The 18,901-nt window shown below is 37.0% G+C and overlaps 2 protein-coding genes across 3 annotated transcripts; both read left to right on the forward strand.

Annotated features, from left to right (window-relative positions):
• Positions 1–3,019: 3,019 nt before the first annotated feature.
• Positions 3,020–5,056, forward strand: LOC113769152. The gene is made up of 2 exons (XM_027313625.1): positions 3,020–4,149; positions 4,513–5,056. Exons 1-2 carry the CDS (start codon positions 3,020–3,022, stop codon positions 5,054–5,056), a joined length of 1,674 nt encoding a protein of 557 aa, XP_027169426.1.
• Positions 5,057–6,218: 1,162 nt separating this feature from the next.
• On the forward strand, positions 6,219–8,688 carry LOC113769480. Of its 2 annotated transcripts, none has more exons than XM_027313933.1 (8): positions 6,219–6,655; positions 6,739–6,835; positions 7,165–7,243; positions 7,336–7,465; positions 7,561–7,712; positions 7,846–7,966; positions 8,077–8,305; positions 8,398–8,688. In XM_027313933.1, the coding sequence occupies exons 4-8, from the start codon at positions 7,388–7,390 to the stop codon at positions 8,526–8,528; spliced, it is 711 nt and encodes a 236-aa protein (XP_027169734.1). In that variant the 5' UTR covers positions 6,219–6,655; positions 6,739–6,835; positions 7,165–7,243; positions 7,336–7,387; the 3' UTR covers positions 8,529–8,688. The 2 variants fall into 2 exon arrangements, with proteins under 2 accessions (XP_027169734.1, XP_027169736.1); XM_027313935.1 differs by having other exon boundaries at positions 8,401–8,688.
• The last annotated feature ends 10,213 nt before the right edge of the window (positions 8,689–18,901 follow it).

Genomic DNA, 18,901 nt, shown 5'->3' on the forward strand with positions numbered 1-18,901 from the left:
ATGCTCTGAAGGGCAATTTTGCCTTGATGTTGAAATCTAGCGTCTCTGGAGACTTCTAGGTTTTAACAAGCTCAGTTGATGTTGGTTTCATTATAATCGTATCTTTCTTTTCTTTTTCGGTAGAGCGTGGCTTCATTCGTGCATAATGCTGTTGATGCAGACCCCCATGGATTATCCGCTATTTTTACCTTTTCAAGATTCCTGCTTGCCTCATTATTCTTGTTTATCATAGTTCAGCATCCTAGCACAGTACAATAGTTCCATTATATGTCTCTGCCTTTGGTTCTAACTTGTTCTTCAACCCATTAAGCTGTTCAATTGTGAGCCTTAACAGATGAGATTGTAATTGAAATTTAATCGAGATTAAGGCAGTGCTGAATTTCTCATTTATTATGGTTTTCTTGACTCGCCGCCTTTGCCTTCATACGATTTTTAAAGTCCGAACATAGGAGACCGTTGTAGAAATGCGCTTCTCTGTTTCCTCCCCCCCTCTTTTACTGCTTCGATTGTTCTGTTGAATTACATGCTATGTTTGCTTCCTTTTTACACGCTTAGCTTGTGATGTGTACTCTTCTGATCATTTGTGTGCGATTTTATATACTGCCTTCTGCGTGTTTCCTTGCAAAGAAATACCTTTGTGATTTCTATTTTGATACCTTTCAAATGCATATTATCCAAAGATGGATAAAAATGCTAAGAGACGTAAATCATATGTGGAAATGCCACATAGTCAGAAAGCTGACTTGCTCCGCCGCCGTCGTGAACGGAACGCTGCAAAAAAGAGAGCCACTACTGTGCGTTCTTCTGCTGAAACACCTCGTTTTCAGAGGCCTACCGAGAATAGCCGAGATTATTTTACTGCGACTCCTTTAGGTTATACTCAGACTGGTGTTCTTTTGGTTGACGATGTGGATAGTTCCCTGCCAACTTCCTCCTCTTTAAATGACAATAGGGAAAATTTGCTGCTTAATCAATCAGAATATGTTGCTTCAGATTCTTGTCTTACGTCAACCTGCATTCCGCCACTGCTTTCTCAAGGTATACTTATGCTTTGCTTGGCCATCAATTTGATGCGACCTTTTCCGTGGCTCTTTCTATATCATCTATTTATATTTAATTTTTTTTTCAAACCTATTGAGAACTCGTTTGCTTTATCTCCTATTTTGCCCTATCAGGATTATCTTGTATAGCATACAAATGCGTGTGCCTTTTTATTCCATGCCTTCCACCCATCTGTACTCCGTACCGGTCCTCATTTTCAAAATTCTCTTTGTGCCATTTGAGAATTTACCTGTTTTTCACTATCAGCAGAAACCTTTTGTATTGTCAACTGTCAAGAAAATGGATTTTGTATTTGCATGGGTGTCAACTCTGTTTTATTCTATATCGTGACTAACCCTTCAACCTTGTCACTTTTTTAAAAAAACCCCTAGCTGTTCAGCGTTAGAAAGGAACCACCTGCCTCCTCCTGCTAATAATCATTCCCATTAGCCATATATGTATATACTCCTATCATATTTTTTGGATCTTTCCAGGAAGGAATCTTCGGCATGTGCCTTCCAGATTAGCTCGCCTAGACAATATTTCAGCTCAGTTTGTTATTCTTCCTGCTACTCCAGATTGTGAGCATTGTGGTGCTAAACGCTTCCCTTCAGAACCTCCTTCCTTTTGTTGCTCCGAGGGTGAAATCTCTGTTGTTGCTCCTGCTATGCCTTTTGCTCTTAAGCGCCTGTTCATTGATAATGATGAGGAATGCGAGCACTTTAGGAAGCACTCCCGTACATATAATAATAATGTGGCATTCACGTCTTATGGTGCTAAATATGATCGTGAATTAACAAAAAATACAAAAAGGGTTTATACCTTTCGAGTCCAAGGCCAGGTCTATCATTTCTTGGATGGTCTAATATCTCCGTCTGATAAATCGTCGAGAGTTCAGTTATATTTTTTTGACACTGATGAAGAGCTCACAAACAAAGTTCAGAATTCTGATATGCTTTGGCCGGCCACCCTCAAGTTACTGATGACGATTCTGCAAGAAAATTCTTATACAAGATTTTTTAAAGATCTTAGAGATGTTCCGGCCCTTGAGACCCATACTATAGCTCTTAAGTGCTATCCTGGCCTAGATCAGCGTGTCTTTAATTTTTCTACTGCCTCTCAAGTGGTTGCTATATGGACCGAGCCAAATGATGAGTTAGTTGAGAAGAGCCCCCATATTCAGGTTTATAGCCATTCAAGCGCAAGTTATAGGGTCCAATCATATTATGCGTGTTACGATCCGCTTCAATATCCTCTTTTGTTCCCTAAAGGTGAATCTGGTTGGCATCGTGGGATCAAGAGGGTATACTCAAAACGGAAGAAACCAGATACTTATGACCCGGAAGTTCATGTTGATTTCTCTTCTGCCCAGAATCCTTCAGACTTATTCAGCCTTAAAGATATAGGCATGTCTATTTCTTATATTTATACACTCTTTCTGCTGTAATGCTCTATATATTTGCTCATAATGTATCTCTCTTTTTCCCCTTTTAGCTGCTCGGCAAAAAACCTCTCAGGATTATACTGTGTCTGCTAGGGAGTACTATTGTTATCAGCTGCAAATAAGAGACAATGATGATTCTATGTTACTTCATAGCCTGACATTATTTCAGCAATTTGTTGTTGGTACATATATAAAAATTGAAACATCTAGACTGGATTTTCATAGGAAGCGGCAAACTGAAATTAGAACAGAGATCCTTCAGAGGGTTATAGACAGTGTTGCAATAGGCCAAACGCATGGGTCTAGAGTTGGCCGCCGAATAGTATTGCCAGCTTCATTTATTGGCGGCCTGAGGGACATGAAGAGAAGATATCTTGATGCAATGACCTTGGTTCAGAGGTACGACAAGCCTGACATATTTCTTACCATGACTTGCAATCCGATGTGAAAAGAAATTCAGCAGAATCTTCAATACCATGAAAAACCACAGGATAGGCCTGATTTGCTGGCTAGAGTTTTAGAGCTAAGTTTGAAATGTTAAAGGTCGAGCTTCTTAAGAAACAGATTTTTGGAGAGGTTGCAGCCTGTGTTTATGTTATTGAATTTCAAAAACGAGGTTTTCCACATGCTCATTTGTTGCTTATTCTTAAATCTGGCTCCAAACTATTGAATCCTGAATCATACGACAGAATTGTTTGTGCTGAAATACCGAACCCTGAAAAAAATAGGCATTTATATTCCCTAGTAATTAAGCATATGATTCATCGCCCGTGTGGTGATAAGAATAAGCAGAGCCCGTGCATGAGAGGTGGTAGGTGCAAAAATAATTATCCTAAGAATTTTTCACCTTATACAGTTCATGGTGAGGACAGCTATGCATGTTATAGAAGAAGAGATGATGGCCGGAAAATAAGGGTGCGCAAGCATGAGCTCGACAACCAATGGGTGATACCTTACAGCCCATACTTATTAGCTTTATTTGATTGCCACATCAATGTTGAAATCTGCTCCACTGTTAAGCTTGTTAAGTACCTTTATAAATATATTTTTAAAGGTCATGATCTTATCAGCTTTAATCTTCTTGATCAAGAATCTGTTGGTAACACTGATGAAATTAATCGCATCCAAAAAGGACGTTGGGTTTCGCCTCCAGAAGCTTTGTGGCGCATATACGAATTTCACCTAACAGAAATGAACCCAGCAGTTTATACCCTGCAAGTTCATCTTCCCGACCAACAATTTGTTTCTTTTGGTAAAAGTTCAGATTTGTGGTATCTTTTGAGGAAAATAGATTTTTCAAAGACAATGCTGACTGAGTTTTTCAAAATGAACAAAATCAATGCTACAGCTCAGAGTTTATATAAAGATTTTCCTCAGCATTTTGTATGGACGGCAAAAACAAAGACATGGTTAGAGAGGAGTCGTCGAACGGTCATAGGGAGACTAGTTATTGTTGAGCCTAAGGAAGGAGAAAAATACTACCTAAGGCTTTTACTCACTCATATTTTGGAACCAACGTCATTTGATGACTTACTTATGGTTAGAGGTCATAAAACCGCTTCTTTTAGAGAAGTCTGTTTGCAGTTAGGCTTACTTGAATCTGATTCCTATATAGAAAAGGCATTAGAGGAAGCTGCTCATTTCCAGATGCCTTATTTGTTAAGGTCTTTATTTGCAATGCTTCTATTCTATTACTCTCCAAAAAATCCCAAACATCTTTGGCAATCATTTGAAGAGCATCTATCTTCTAATTACAAACGAAGTTTAGCACATCGTCACTGCACACCGCTAGAGATTAAAAGAAAAGTTCTTCTGGATATTAATCTAACATTGGAGAACATGAGAAAAAACCTTGATGATTATCATTTCCTTGAATATTCCTTTACATCCTATCACGGTGGCCAGCTGACCAAAGAAATTCAAAGTGAAATAGCCATACCTATTGCTCCAGAAGATCTGCTTCTTCCTTAAAAATTGAATTCTGGGCAGAGATATGCATTTGATTTAATTCTGGATTCAATATCCAGCTCAAAAGGTCAAGCTTTCTTTGTAGATGATCCAGGTGGAACGGGTAAAACTTTCTTATATCGCGCGCTTCTCGCTTCTCTTCGCTCACAAGGATATGTGGCAATTGCAGTTGCCACATCTGGTGTCGCGGCGTCACTCCTTCCTGGTGGTAGAACCGTACATTCACGGTTTAAGATTCCTTTGGATTTTTCAAAACAAAAAACTTGTCAATTAAGCAAGCAGAGCAGTGTTGCAAGGCTCATTGTTGATGCTAAATTAATTTTGTGGGATGAGGCTTCAATGGCAAAAAAAGAAGCAATAGAGGCGTTTCATTGTCTTCTTATAGATATAATAGAATCTGATCTGCCCTTTGAAGGAAAAACTAGTGTTTTTGGCGACGATTTTCTCCAAACCCTGCCAGTTATTGAACATCTACCTACAGCACATTTGGTTCAATCAACTCTTTTATATTCGCATTTATGGTCTCATATGTGTAAGTTACAACTAGGAACGAATATGAGAGCTGCCTTAGATCCAGGTTTTCAGCTTTTTGGCTTAGAGTAGGAGAAGGTGTTGAACCTATTGATGAACATGGTCAGATATGTCTACCACCTCATATGGTTATTCCTTATCATGACAAACAAGAATCGCTTGACAGGTTATAATTCTGTAGTGTATTATTAGTACTTCATTCTGTCCAAGTATTTTGATTGCTTCCTCTAATTACATACAAAATCTCCAGGTTACTTGGGACCGTATTTCCTGATCTAAATCCGTACTCATGTGATCCTTATCAAATGATAAATAGATGTGTCCTTTGTCCAAAAAATAGTTCAGTTGATGAAATTAATGAAATGATCATTGCAAAATTTCCTGGAAGCCTTCACAGATATATAAGCTGTGATAGAACTATTGATAGGAGATACCAAGCAGATTATCAAGACTTTTTGAATTCTTTGAACCCAAAAGATCTGCCTCCTCATGAACTTTTGCTCAAAGAAAACTGTCCTATAATGCTTCTAAGAAATGTGAATCCAACGGACGGTCTTTGCAATGGTACCCGATTAATCTGTAGAGAATTGGCTGAACACACAATTTCTGCCGAAATTGTCTCTGGTCCTCATAAAGGGAAAAAGGTCTTCATCCCAAAAATTCCTTTGCAGACATCTGATAGTGAAAAAAATGGTATTCCATTCATACGGATACAGTTTCCTGTCCGTTTATGCTTCGCAATGACAATCAATAAATCTCAGGGTCAGACTCTTGACTATGTTGGAATTTACTTCCGTGAACCAGTCTTTTCTTATGGCCAGCTTTATGTTGCTCTCTCTAAAGCTAGAAATTCTTCCGCAGTTAAAGTTTTAATTGCTCTGGGTACTTCTGATGACGTCAAAGTTGATTGTAAAACAAGGAATGTTGTCTTTCACGATATCTTTCGATTCACTAACATATGATATATGAGGTCTGATCAGTCATACCATTGATTATTTATTAGTTTATCGTTCAGAAAATCACATCCTCTTGCTAATTTCCCAGTGCATTTTTATTTTTTCAAAAAAAATGTAGGATGCAGGACGTTATCACAGTAAAAAACATCCTGCCTGGCTCTGAAGGTTGGACTTGCAAAGTCATTGTGCAGGAGAAGCAGTAGATAACTGGATCAGCAATGACACCGACCAAAAAACAAAAGTTTATTTTGCTGGATTCAGAGCTCTTCTCTCTGCTGCCATTCATATATACTTCTTCATACTATGTGGTTAAACATTTCATTGTTAAAATATCACATTAATCTGCTCCTTAAATTTCCCTTATCATTAGGCCATCTTGTGTTTTTATCAACAGTTCAGTGCATGCATAGCTGCTTACTTTGTGAATATTTTGTATGTGCCTAGGGATCGCAGGTAGAGGGAATTATATTCAATAATGACATCCCAAAGATCAGCCCTTGCCTTCAGCTTTATAAAAAGTATCTCATTTCAAATGCCATTATAAGGCTGATTCCAGAAAAATATCAAACTTCCGACCTGATAATACTATGGGTTATCACCAGCCGAACAGTTATCGAACCAGCCAATAATGATGATGATATACTCCCTGTAAAGTTTGCGTGTACAGAATTCAGTGATCTTGTGAGCTTTATGGATGACAAAGAAAAATCAGTTGGTAAGCTTCAACATTGTAATTTTCCCATTTGCTCACCAGTTATGTTCATTTTTCCTCATTGCTATTGTATTATTCTGCACCAGATGTTCTTGATGTAGTAGTTAAAGCACTGGATGTCAAACATATCAACAGAAATGGAAAAGATTCAGTCGTTCAAAAATTCGTCATTGTTAACAAAGAGTAAGTTTTTCCTTACAGATTTCATGCTTATTATATCATAACTTTCATTTTCCTACTTTTTTAAAATTTGATCTTTTCCCTGTATTAGTGCACAGACTGTTGTCTTGTCATTGTGGGATGATTTTGTAACTAACAAAGGCTATCAGATGACACATAACATCCAGAATCAACCTGTTGTTGTGTGTCGTAGGTTAAAAGTTAGCTTTTACAATGGTATGCTGTTTAACATTTGTATAGTATGTCTCTTATATTTAAAAACTCAGTGTTTACTCTCCATATATCTTCTTGTTTTTAATTTTCCCCTGACAACTGGCCATGTTTTCCTCCAGGAGTCGCACTATCTACCTGGTTTGACTCAGCAATTCTTATTGATCCACTTATAGAAGAAACTGGAAACCTAAAGAAATGGTTATTAATTACTCTTTTTGTTTTGTCTCTGTCTTAGACATGCTCATCGTATCCACTTGTAATTATTAATAAGTTCCTCTCCTTTTACACAGAGCTAGGAAAAATGCTCAGCTCCTCAATGACCTTGTTACTGACGCAGCTTACATGAAGTACAATCCTGATATGGCTCTTAAACCAGATCAAAAGATAACTAAGATTATCCTTTTGAAACCTACACAAAAGGTAGGACTTTTCTGCATTATACAATTTACTGACATTTTCACATGCATTTACCAAAACTGCCTCTTTACTCTCTTCCATTACTATTTTTATGCCAGAGCTCTTGGGTCAATGTGTCTTTCTCATTTGAGCACATCTTCCAGAAATTCTGGTATATGGGATGCAAAAAATGCTTCCATTCTATAGCAGCTCCACGTGGAGTGGTTTTTACATGCAATTCGTGCAAAGAAAGACATCCAGCTGAACCAAGGTCTTTGGTTATACGCTCCATTACTCCCCCCCCTTTTTTTTATCTCCCCACTTTTTCATGCTAAAATTTCTTCTTGCTCGTTCTTCCTCTTGTTTTTGTATTTCTTTTGCTTAGCTTTTGTTAATATATACAGATGTCGCTTCGACATTGATTTGACTGATACAACAGGCACGGTCACTGCTTCCATTTTTGGTGAATTAGCAGACAATTTGCTTACTTTCACCGGATTGGAAGCAATGGACCACTTCACTCAGGTTGACATCTGCATATACAATACTGTGTATATATTTACATATTTTCCCTTCATGTCCTTTTCTATACTCGTAATTCTAATGCTCTATTTCGTCTGAATTTTAACTACCAGAACATTGAACTTTCCTTGGAAAAAAGTCATGCTGAGCTAAAACAGAAGCTTTTTTTGGCTCATATTAGACCTGTTCAGTCTCAGCTGGCCGATGCAAAGCAGCGTTATACAATTATATATTATTGTGAAACTACTGATCAGCTGGAATCTCAGTTGTTGGATATCCAAGAAATGCCTGATCATGTTTTAACCTATAATGAAGCTACAAACAGTGCTTCAATTGCTTCAGGTCGTATTTTTACATTTGTGCATTCCACCTTTCGCATTACATATCACAGCTCATTATAATCTAAATAATCCATGTTGCCTTTTTTTATATAGCAGTAAATGATGCTTCTTCTTCAAGAGTTAAATCATGCCTTGCTAAAAGATTTGAAGAGTCAGAAGGAGATTGTTCATCTGCATCACCACTTGAAGATGCCAGTTCGCATAAAAGAGCAAAATTATCTTAGAGCTGCATGCTCACTGCCCCATCAATCCTGCTGCCTTATTATTTTGTTCACCATCCCTGATGAACAATTCTACTTGTTTTGTGTTACCATGGAGATAAACTTGTCTCGTCCCTCTGCTTTTGTCAAACTTGTCTTGTGTGAGGACCCGAAAAATTTCTTATTTTTATCGAATATTAATGGTTTAATTAAGTATTTATCTACCTGTTTTCACCAAATAATTGATTACGACCATTTTAAATCCATTCGTATGGAATAATGTCTTCATTATGCTTTTAAAACGTCCCGTTAACAACTTCAATTTTTGGAGGATTGTTTAGGTGAGAAATAATGAACACGAGTATTTCAAAGTGATATTATATTCGAGAGTATGATTATCCTGGCAAAATTAAGAACGGAGAATAGCAGATTAAGAAAAGTTAATCGAGAATTAAAGGTGAATAAGTTCTAAGTGAGCATATACTACTCACGCGTGGATAGTTTTCCAAAAGACGCATGGATACAAATTTATTGGAGATTTGAGGAGTTAATACTCGACTCATGTGAGGACTCGTAAAACTCCTATTAAAACCCTATTTTGATCTTATTTAATTATTTACTTGTTCATTTATTCCGAGTATTATTTTCTAGACCTATTGAACCTAATTACGTGGAAATATAGCTTCATTATATTTTTAAAATGACTTGTTTCAAAAATTAATTTTCGGGAGCGCGTTTAGTGAGAACAGTGAATAGTGCTTGAAAATTTTACCCGATTGAGAGTACAATAGGCTTGGAATATTAAAGACTTATACAATGGACGTAAATTAGGTATTTTAACGATTAAATACTCAAGTGATAGTTATTAGTATTATCGTTATAAGGATTTTTTGGAGGTTTCGCGTTATTGCGCCTAAATTGGAAATACGCGTTTTCACGCGCGCGATTAATTGAGGGACTTTAGACCATTATTTTGGGATAATTAAGAGTGAATAATATTTAAATGAATATAAGTGCATTAGAGGTTTAGTGCACTAGTGAAATAAACTCGAAAGAAATCGAGCCCAAAATGCGCGCGTACACGCGCGAGGGAGAGTTGACTTTCGGCGAATTGTGGCCACACATTTTAAGCTTACTTTAGAAGTTTTATTTCAGCATATCACATGCCTCTTTCCCTCTCATTTTGGCTGAACCATCAGCTGCAACAAAACAACTCCAAGTTTTGCAGATTTCATCTCCAAATCTTGCTCAAACCTTCACCAAATTCAACTAAAATTTAACTATACTTAGCTCAACACTTGGGAAGTTCATTTAGCTACAACAAAGAGGAGCTTTCCACGGTTTTTCTGAGCTGAGAAAAGAGCCAAAATTCTGCTAAGTTCATCAACCAAAGTAGGTAATGATCCACTCTCAAATTCTTGTCCTATGGAAGTTAATTTACACTTATGAGCTTGAATATTCATATGGGTGGTTGTTATTGTTGGAAAATTTGGAAGGTGGGCTCTATGAACTCCCACCCTTTGTCTTGATGGCTGATGTGATGATTGATGATGAATTTAATGTTGGTTTAGTGCTCAAAATGGTAGATTAATGGTGTATTAGTAGTATGAACTTCAAGAAATGCATGAGAGGAAAAGTTCCAATTCTGCCCCTGCTTTGAACGTATCTATTTCTGTGGAATTTTGGAGTTGTAATGACTTATATATGATATTTATATGTTGTATAAATGGTGTAAAAAATTTCATTGAAAAATATTGAGGTTTGGTGGGTCAAATGAATCGATTTCACAAAGCTAGTAAATCTGGAACTGTTTCCGTAATGCTCTGACCAGTTTTCGTGTTTCGGCCATAACTTTGTGCTCCGATGTCGAAATCGAGTGCCGTCAGTGGCATTTGAAACTAGACATTCCAACCTTTCCAACGGTATAAAATTAACATTCTGGTTCCATCTATGTGAGCCAAACCAACCATTTAAAGTCGGCTGTTCTGTTTCTCTATTTTACTGGAATGAAATGCTGAGGCTGCAACTTGTGGCTCGAATTCAAGCTAGTTGTGTGCCAAATTTCAAAATGATTTCTTCTGTGAAATTATAGCTCTATGAATGTATTTCCAACGCCATAAACCATGCCCAATTCTGAGTTAATTTGAGTGATTTGTGATCAAAATACGGAACCTGCCCCGCTCTTGAAAACCCTGACTTTTGGACAGATTTGATGCAAGACTTGGTATAGACTTGCTAACTGAATATTTTGGTGCTAAACACTTACCAAATGTACCATGAATATTCCTTAGGCTTTGCCTACGCTAATGAACAATGTTTGAGGAATTTCTCCTTGACCAAATGTTTGAAATGGAAAACAAAAGGTACAAGGCAGTTTTGTCTTAGTATTTTCGAAACTTTGGTTGTTTGAGTGGCTACCTTCCCGAGGGTATTTTTCCATGAAATTTGATAGGGAAATACTCTTTATATAGGAGTATTATACTGCCAAATTTTGTATCAATCCAAGTCCATTTCGATACCTAACTAAAGTGCCAAAGTTGGAAGCTCAAATCTGGAAATTTGTTCACCAGTTTTGAATTTTTCCCTAACTTTGAGCTACCGTATCTCGGTGCTCGAAACTCCGATTCTTGATCCACTTTTTCTGTTAAAAACATTACTTGCAACTCTAATTGAGTTATAGATTTCAGAGGCTAGCTCGTAACGTGTGAATTTTGCTGAATTTCCAAAGTTAGCGAAAAACCAACCCCAACACAACCTTAAGTACCCTGAAACAGTAACTTTGAGCCCAATTTTGAATGTCTTCCATTTAGAATCATGGAAAGGTGTCTTCTAAGAAATTTTAGTGCTTTCAAAGAGGTTTCCAACGGTATCAAGTTTTTCAATTTTTGACATGTAAAATGTGAGATACGATTTTTCAAAATATCGTATCAAAATCGAAAATTTTCCGAATTCCAAAGGAAGGGAGTTTTCAAGCACTCCTTATTCCTTCGATATTACTTGAACATTTTCTACTTGATTTCCCAAAATGAAAATTCGATCGCTCTTGTACTTTAAGAAAATCTAATTGAACCTCGATTTACGAGTAATTGAGGTTCGTTTTCATGAAATTTTCTTAGATTGTACTAACATACAATCTTCCTTAATAATTGGGGCACGTGAATGATAATACATTATATTTTGCTCAGGTGCACTCGAGGACCTTCAAGAGGATCCTACAGTGAACACTTGAACTTCCAGAAAATATTTCTTCTTGATTTGCTCGGTGAGTGTCAAGTGTATGGCTACTTGAACTCTATGGGCTTGATTCATGCTTGGCTTACCTGATTACATACTTAGCCTACTTGGTTTTGAAAAATGGAGTCGAGTGTGTACTTTATCGCACTCATTCTCATTTGAAACAAATGACTCATGCTTAACATGTTTTGTCTGGTTTACATGACCTGAAATACATGCTTAAACCTGTCGAATGCTTTATTACATGGCATGGTATGCTATGGCTGCATACATCGTTGGAGTGAATCTCCTCGACACTTACATCATACATGGGGGATGCCCAAACTCATAGGCTGACCTTGGAACTCGAGCCGGCATGGATTTGGTCGGGAACCTTGGTGAGTCATGAGAATCACATGATAAGCCTGATCTATTTGAGAGATTTTGTTTGGCATACTCGTGGAGTATAGTCTTATAAATGTCGTGCGGGCTCGAAGCGGTGTAGGGTGGACGGATGAGAAGTAAGTGGTGATCTATTGTTTGGAAATATCAATCCGGTTGACGGAGAGTTATCGCGGGAAGATATACGAATGAACTGGCAACGCAAGTGGAACTTAGCTCCTGAGAGTTACCATATCCTCGAATTGCTTCTGTTTACATTTTGTTGGCATTATTAATTACTTGCAAGTTATCAGTTGAACTGTTACTTGGGCTTGTTACCTGAACTATGTGCCTGCATGTGTGTTCTTGGGCTCATGAGCGTTTTTGCTCACCCCGTTAGATTTGTTTTCCTTAATAGGATTGAACTCGGAGATGTATTGGAGAAACCCTCCTGATGTACTTTTGTTTAGGGTTTCTATTATGTTTTGGCTATGCCTTGGTTTTGGATTGTACTTTTGGAATTGAAATGTAACTTTTGAGGCGTGATGTATATTTGGGATTTAAGATATATTTTGAACACCCGATATGCGGGTTGGATAATGGATGACGATTGTTATGCTTGAACGCTTCCGCATTTACTGTATTTAAGTTTTACTTGTGACGTGTAGTCTGGTAATAAGCTTGAATGGAATTGCTTGAATCCTGACGAGAGTTGGGCAGGCGTCTCGCGGATACCCTTTGGTTCGCCTTAGGGAGAAGTGGGGGCGTCACATCTTGTCCCTCTGCATTTGTTACAGCTGTATTTAACAACCTCTGATTACATGTTATCTCATTCCAGATGAATCATCCTGCTTTTTTTCTCTTAGCCTGGACATAACCTGTTGCATGTTGAACTTCTCTTTGCACTTTGCTTTTGTTACAGCTCGTTTTTGCTACATCTGCTTCAATGTTACCTTTTTATATTTTAAACATTCATACCTAGCTGATACTTTCGTGGCAATTCTATGCATTATCAAGCCTATTGCTATATCCTGTTATATTGCTTTCAAAAAACATCCTATGCTTCTTGTCTCCAACACAGCCTTAATTCCCACCTTGAATAATTACTGTCATTTCATTACCTTGGAATATATATTTTCTTCATTTAATTAAATTGTCATGGATATAAATTAGACATCCTCGCGTTGAATGTGACAAACCATTCTGTGTTCAGTCTGCAGTATACACTAAATAAAAAAACAAGTTTTTCGCCCCCTTTTACTTTAACATGCACGCTTTTTTTAGGCCTCCGCACTCAACAGAAAAAAAATTCTCCCCCAGTGGCATAGTCCACCTACCAAAATCCGATTGTCTCTTTCCCCAGGCCTTTATCCACGGCTACATTACTTATAAGGAACTTTCACTGTTTCTTTTCACTCTTTTTTGTCTCTTTGCTTATGAAAACTGATAGATACTTCAATGTGACAAGTTATTAGTGTCAGTCTGAACACACTTCAATTCAGTTGTCTTTCATAAATAAGTAAGTGAACCTACTATTACTGTCTTCCTGCACAAATTTCAATTGTATAGTCTTTCAAGAAGCCTGTGTTCTACACATTATTCTATGTTCCTCTTTCATACCTTTCCTGTACTACATATTTACCAGATGCATTTCTTAATACACTTTCAAGTACATTCCAATCAACGCACCCCATATAAGTGGTAACCTTTCTCTTTCATATATTCATTCACTCATAAAACAAAGAATCAAACTAAACTCTTTGCTACTTATAACACTATTCCTGCGATATTTTTGTTAGACCTGGATTAAAATCGATGGCAACAAACATTCACAGCGGAAATTCCTCCAACCAGTCGCCTGATATTTGCAATGTTACCGAAGGTTGTTTTTTGTTCAGGTCCAACCAGCATAGAAAGGTAACAATTTCCCTCCCATATGTAAATATATTACCTTCATCGCTTACACTTTCCATTTGCAGATTCTAGCCCCCAGCTTTCACTATATGCTGCAACTGCATAACAAAAGTAACAAAAGTAGCATAACTATCATTCAGGGACATGAGAGTTGGACTGTTGAAGTTACAGGCCAAAAATTTGAAGCTGGATGGACAGAATTCAAAAGAAATAATTTGCTTAACGAAAATAGCTATATACTGCTACTTCATATCGAAAACTTAGAATTTGATGTTATTCAGTTCACAGAACTTAAAATACACACTTATCTTAGTTGGACAGTTCCTCTTGCTAATATTCTCCAATTGCAGTATTATGCAAATATTCATGGTCAGTACACCTGCTATGCTGTTTCATTCCTAAGCTACCTGGAAATTTATTCTGCCTTTTTTACTCGCTGCTTTTTCATCTCAGGTGATATCAAGCCTGCATATATTCTATACCAGCATGTATGCCCTTCCATCAAACCAGATATAACTCATGATATTATGAATTCCATATCTTTTTACCAGGTTTACAATGAAAAGAACAGGCACAAATTTGTGAGTAGCATTCTTCTATATTTTTTGTTTTTATTATTTTATTACGTATTTTAACTATTGCCATTTTCTTTCCATTTTAGAAAATACCAAAGTTCGTTAGCGTATTCATAAATGAAACAACAACGCCGGTGATCACTCTCAGAGCCAGATATAGACTTTTTCAAGCAAACATAAACGGCCGGGCTTTCACCGACAACTGGCCTTCTTTTGTTCTGCAACATGATTTACAGCTCAACGAAAAATTGGTATTCATACCAGAGACCATTAATTCATTTACCGTGCAGGTCTACAAGACAGATGGAGCCGAAAAAATTTTCCCCTGGTATCATAACTACTATGTCCATTCTTATCTTTAATGTCCAGTTTGTAAAATATATTCAGATATCAGTCTAAATGTTATTTATAATCTCTCCTTGTAGTTTGATCTTCAACCTTATTTTGATTGACAATGTCAGTGCCATCTTCTCTCACTTTTTGGCAGTTCATTAATTCAGTATTCATTCCCCATACAATTCTCCGCTGTTCCTCACTAAATAATTACAGATGTTGACTACTTCCCAACTGCTATACTTTATGTCTTAGATAATGAAGAAAGTCAATTTCAATTATCGCTAAAAACACAAACTGTGCTGTCAAGTTTAATTCAGCTTGGGACGATAAAAAATAAGCTAGAAATGCAATTTTAGCCTCATTTTCCAAACTAACCTTGAACATATCTATGTCAGCTGACCTCAATAACACTCCAAATTCACAATGTCTTTTGCCCTTTATTTTAGTTTTTAAATAATATATATAAAGTGAAACACGTTGTACAGAATTTTGCTTTTAGCCTGATCAACTGCACTGTACATAAATTTCGGTTCCCTGAATTATATTATAACTTGTCTTTGGGATTAACCAGTGTAATTTAACCATTGCATTACAACCTCCATAACTATGTTCAAACAGAACAAAAAAAATTAACCATGACTATTACACTCCAAATAGACTATAGGAAATTACCCCTTCGGTCTGTATGTGCTGCTTTCCAAGACTCTATTGGAAATGCATTAACAATATTTGAAAGGCCCAATAATAAAAAACCTCTTCAGTAACTTCCAAAATAAATTGTAAACCTTCAAACAGTCCACTCTGTCTCGTTCTCACCAAGAAATAAATACTCATTAAAGCCCTCCATCAACACCCACTTACTAGAACGTATATCGCCGTTCCTCTGCTTGCAAATTTACTGTCACAGTCCTCTACAATCCTTCACCAGCCAAAAGCTTCCAAACGGTGAAACCGCAACAGATTTCCTCCTTCAGACGAACACCAGGTAACTTTCCATGAACCTTTAGCATATTTTCCGTTGATAGATCAACCCTCTACTTGCAAACTATCCAATCCTTTGCTTATTTCCGCACTGTTTCTCCGTATTGCCCACAACTTCTTGCTTCTTCAACATTTTCAACGTTCAGTTTTAACCTACTTTCCACCACCGTATATGAAGCCCAGCTTATATCCTTTAATAGATCGTCCATCTACATATATCCCATGTGTACTCAAATATGGCAGCTTTACCAATTTGTTCTAACACTTTAAATTCTTTTCAGTTACATGGACAATGATGTGATTCTTTCATGGACATTAGCGGTCCATATTACACCACAAAGACAAAAATTGTACAAATACTACTTACTTACTCCCACTGGCCATAAAACGCTCGCTGCTACAGCCTTACAACGAGATGCAAGACACTACACCTATAAATATGACGATGCATTCATTGAACAACATTCAGCTCTAATTGAAGATGTTGGCCTTCTCGAGCTTAAGAATGCTATCTCCATTCTTAAGTGGTTAGAACGTGTCCTAATGTTCGTTTCCCCATATCCACTAGCTGATTACAAATTCAACCAGTTTAATACTTTTTTCCTTTCCATTCTACTATTTTCTGACGACCTGCTATTTCAATCACTATTGTTTCAAATGCTCCTCTCCCTGAGTTTATACCTGATATTTATCCTCCACAGCCATGTTGTTTTACCATAACTTTTACAAAAAATAGACGACTAGTATTTTCCTAATGCATACTAATCACTTTTTCCCTTCCACAATATTCTGCCAACTATACCTAACGCTACTGTTGATCCCACAACACGTTCCACATGACCTTATTCCAGTGATACAACAGTGCAGGCAGCCATTTCTGACCGTGAAAGCAAAAAAAACACATTGGGTTATCTCCTTGACAAATTTTCGATTTGGTGAAGGTTGGAACGACTTTGCAGCAGACCATGAACTTAACACAAGTGACACCATTTTGTTTAAGCATTTAAGAAACATGGAATTCAACGTGGCAATCTTCACCAAAAATTGTCAACAGCAAACGTTTCCCTGGACTACACAATTAACACAAAAAAAACAGTCAGATCCCCTCTTAGGGATGCACTTTGATAAGACTAACTGTGTTTATCAACAAGTTATCACCGGCTTATCAGATGACTTCACACAAGATTTAGTTTTTCCAGCATTTTACCACCGTCTGGCTCTTACAGATGTTCTTCAGCCGGTATATTCGGTCTTTATATTATTGCTATCATAAATTATTATCCAACGAGTCTAACCTAAAGTATCTTTTCACAGAAACTACCCTTTAAAATTGCCAAGACGGATCAGCACAGGAACTACACTTTAGTCATTCATTTGCATCAACAAAAAATCCATGCTCACCTACAATGCAATAGTAACAGTGTTATGGAAGCATGGATGGACTTTCTGCAACAAATTCCTGCAAGACCAAATGAACTCTTATTCTTCCTCCCAACAGGAATGCTCAGCTATCAAATCATCATCTGTGCACAAAATAGAAGTGAGAAATACGCTGCGGAAGACACAAGGACGATGCTTCGATCATTTGAATTTGAAACAACAATCCCGTTTTAGCCCGTCCCCTTCCAGAATCTCTTTTATCTTTCTTTTCTGTCTGCCTATATATGTTCTATATTTCTTTTTGTCTAAAGAACTCCGCAGTCATTTACATATAGCAGTGCTCGTCTTCCTAAGTTAAATCTATAAATTTTTACCGCTTTACAAGCCACGACCGATAGTAACTATGACATAACAAAAAACAACCATTACTAGAAAGATATTTTAGTGCACATGTATAGTTTGGTTCGCTCTTTGTATAGCAAAATAACAAAACAAGCGCAGAATAGCAAAACAAACACAAAAAATATATATATTTACACTGACTATGAATTAGCTAAATTAAAAAAAAAAGGTTTTTCTGATAATGCACTAAAAACAGCTCCTATAAAATGAACCTTAATTCTTGAGCTGGTATATTTTATCTTCTTATTATTCCTGTCACAAATTATTATCCAATCTGTCTAACCTATAGTACAATTTCGCACAAACTTCCCTTTAAAATCAGCAAGCTGGATCGGCACAATTTTAAGTAAATAATGGATTTTTGCCAACCAAATTACCACTCGCCCCTGCTCTGCATTCGTGAGCTTTCTCATAATACCATGGAAACCAGTTCAGCAATCCACCCCGCTATTCAATTACCAGCCCTCAACTGAGAACAACTAAACATCTACATAAAGACCCCTACTGTACAATTTCAACTTTCACGTGTATGCGCTCAGAGATTTTCATACACCAGTGCTCTATTGTTTATCCATTCCCAATATACATACATGTAACTACATGAATCGCTTTCTCACCCACTCTATCTTAGTTGTCTCCTGTACCGCACTGCATCTCTATTAATCACTTTAGAACACAATTCATAAACTTCTTCTCTTCCCAACTCTCTAAGGCTGCTTTTTGCAAACAACATCTCCGGCTCCGACTTTCTCCCTACCACCACAACGCCCTTACTATTAAGGTAAACTTCTTTCCCCTTCAAATTATTCTTCTTCTACTTTCCCTGTCTCTCTTTTTACCTTTCTCCATGTCCTTATCAGAAGAATGTGTATGCTTATCAGCTTATCTGATTTTTGCTTTCTTTGTGATATTTTAATATATACATCTTAATGATAATTCTCTGCTGAATTCGCTAATCACACTGAAACAAAAACAAAGGTCCCTATACATCTTTTTCCCTTAAATATTTTCCTTACTAATTCTATACGCTGCATGACTTTTCTATACAATAATTGCTTATAATCTAATTCTAAATATTCATAGCTTCGAAAATATTTCAAAATTTAACAGCTGCTCAGATTAATAACACCATCTTACCACAGGTTTTCCCGTAATGAAAAATACTATCGTTCCCCTCTCAGCCATTGATCCAAATCTGCTAAATTGGACAACAAT

The sequence above is a fragment of the Coffea eugenioides genome, chromosome 4 (genome assembly GCF_003713205.1).
Source record: "Coffea eugenioides isolate CCC68of chromosome 4, Ceug_1.0, whole genome shotgun sequence".
NCBI lineage: Eukaryota > Viridiplantae > Streptophyta > Magnoliopsida > Gentianales > Rubiaceae > Coffea > Coffea eugenioides.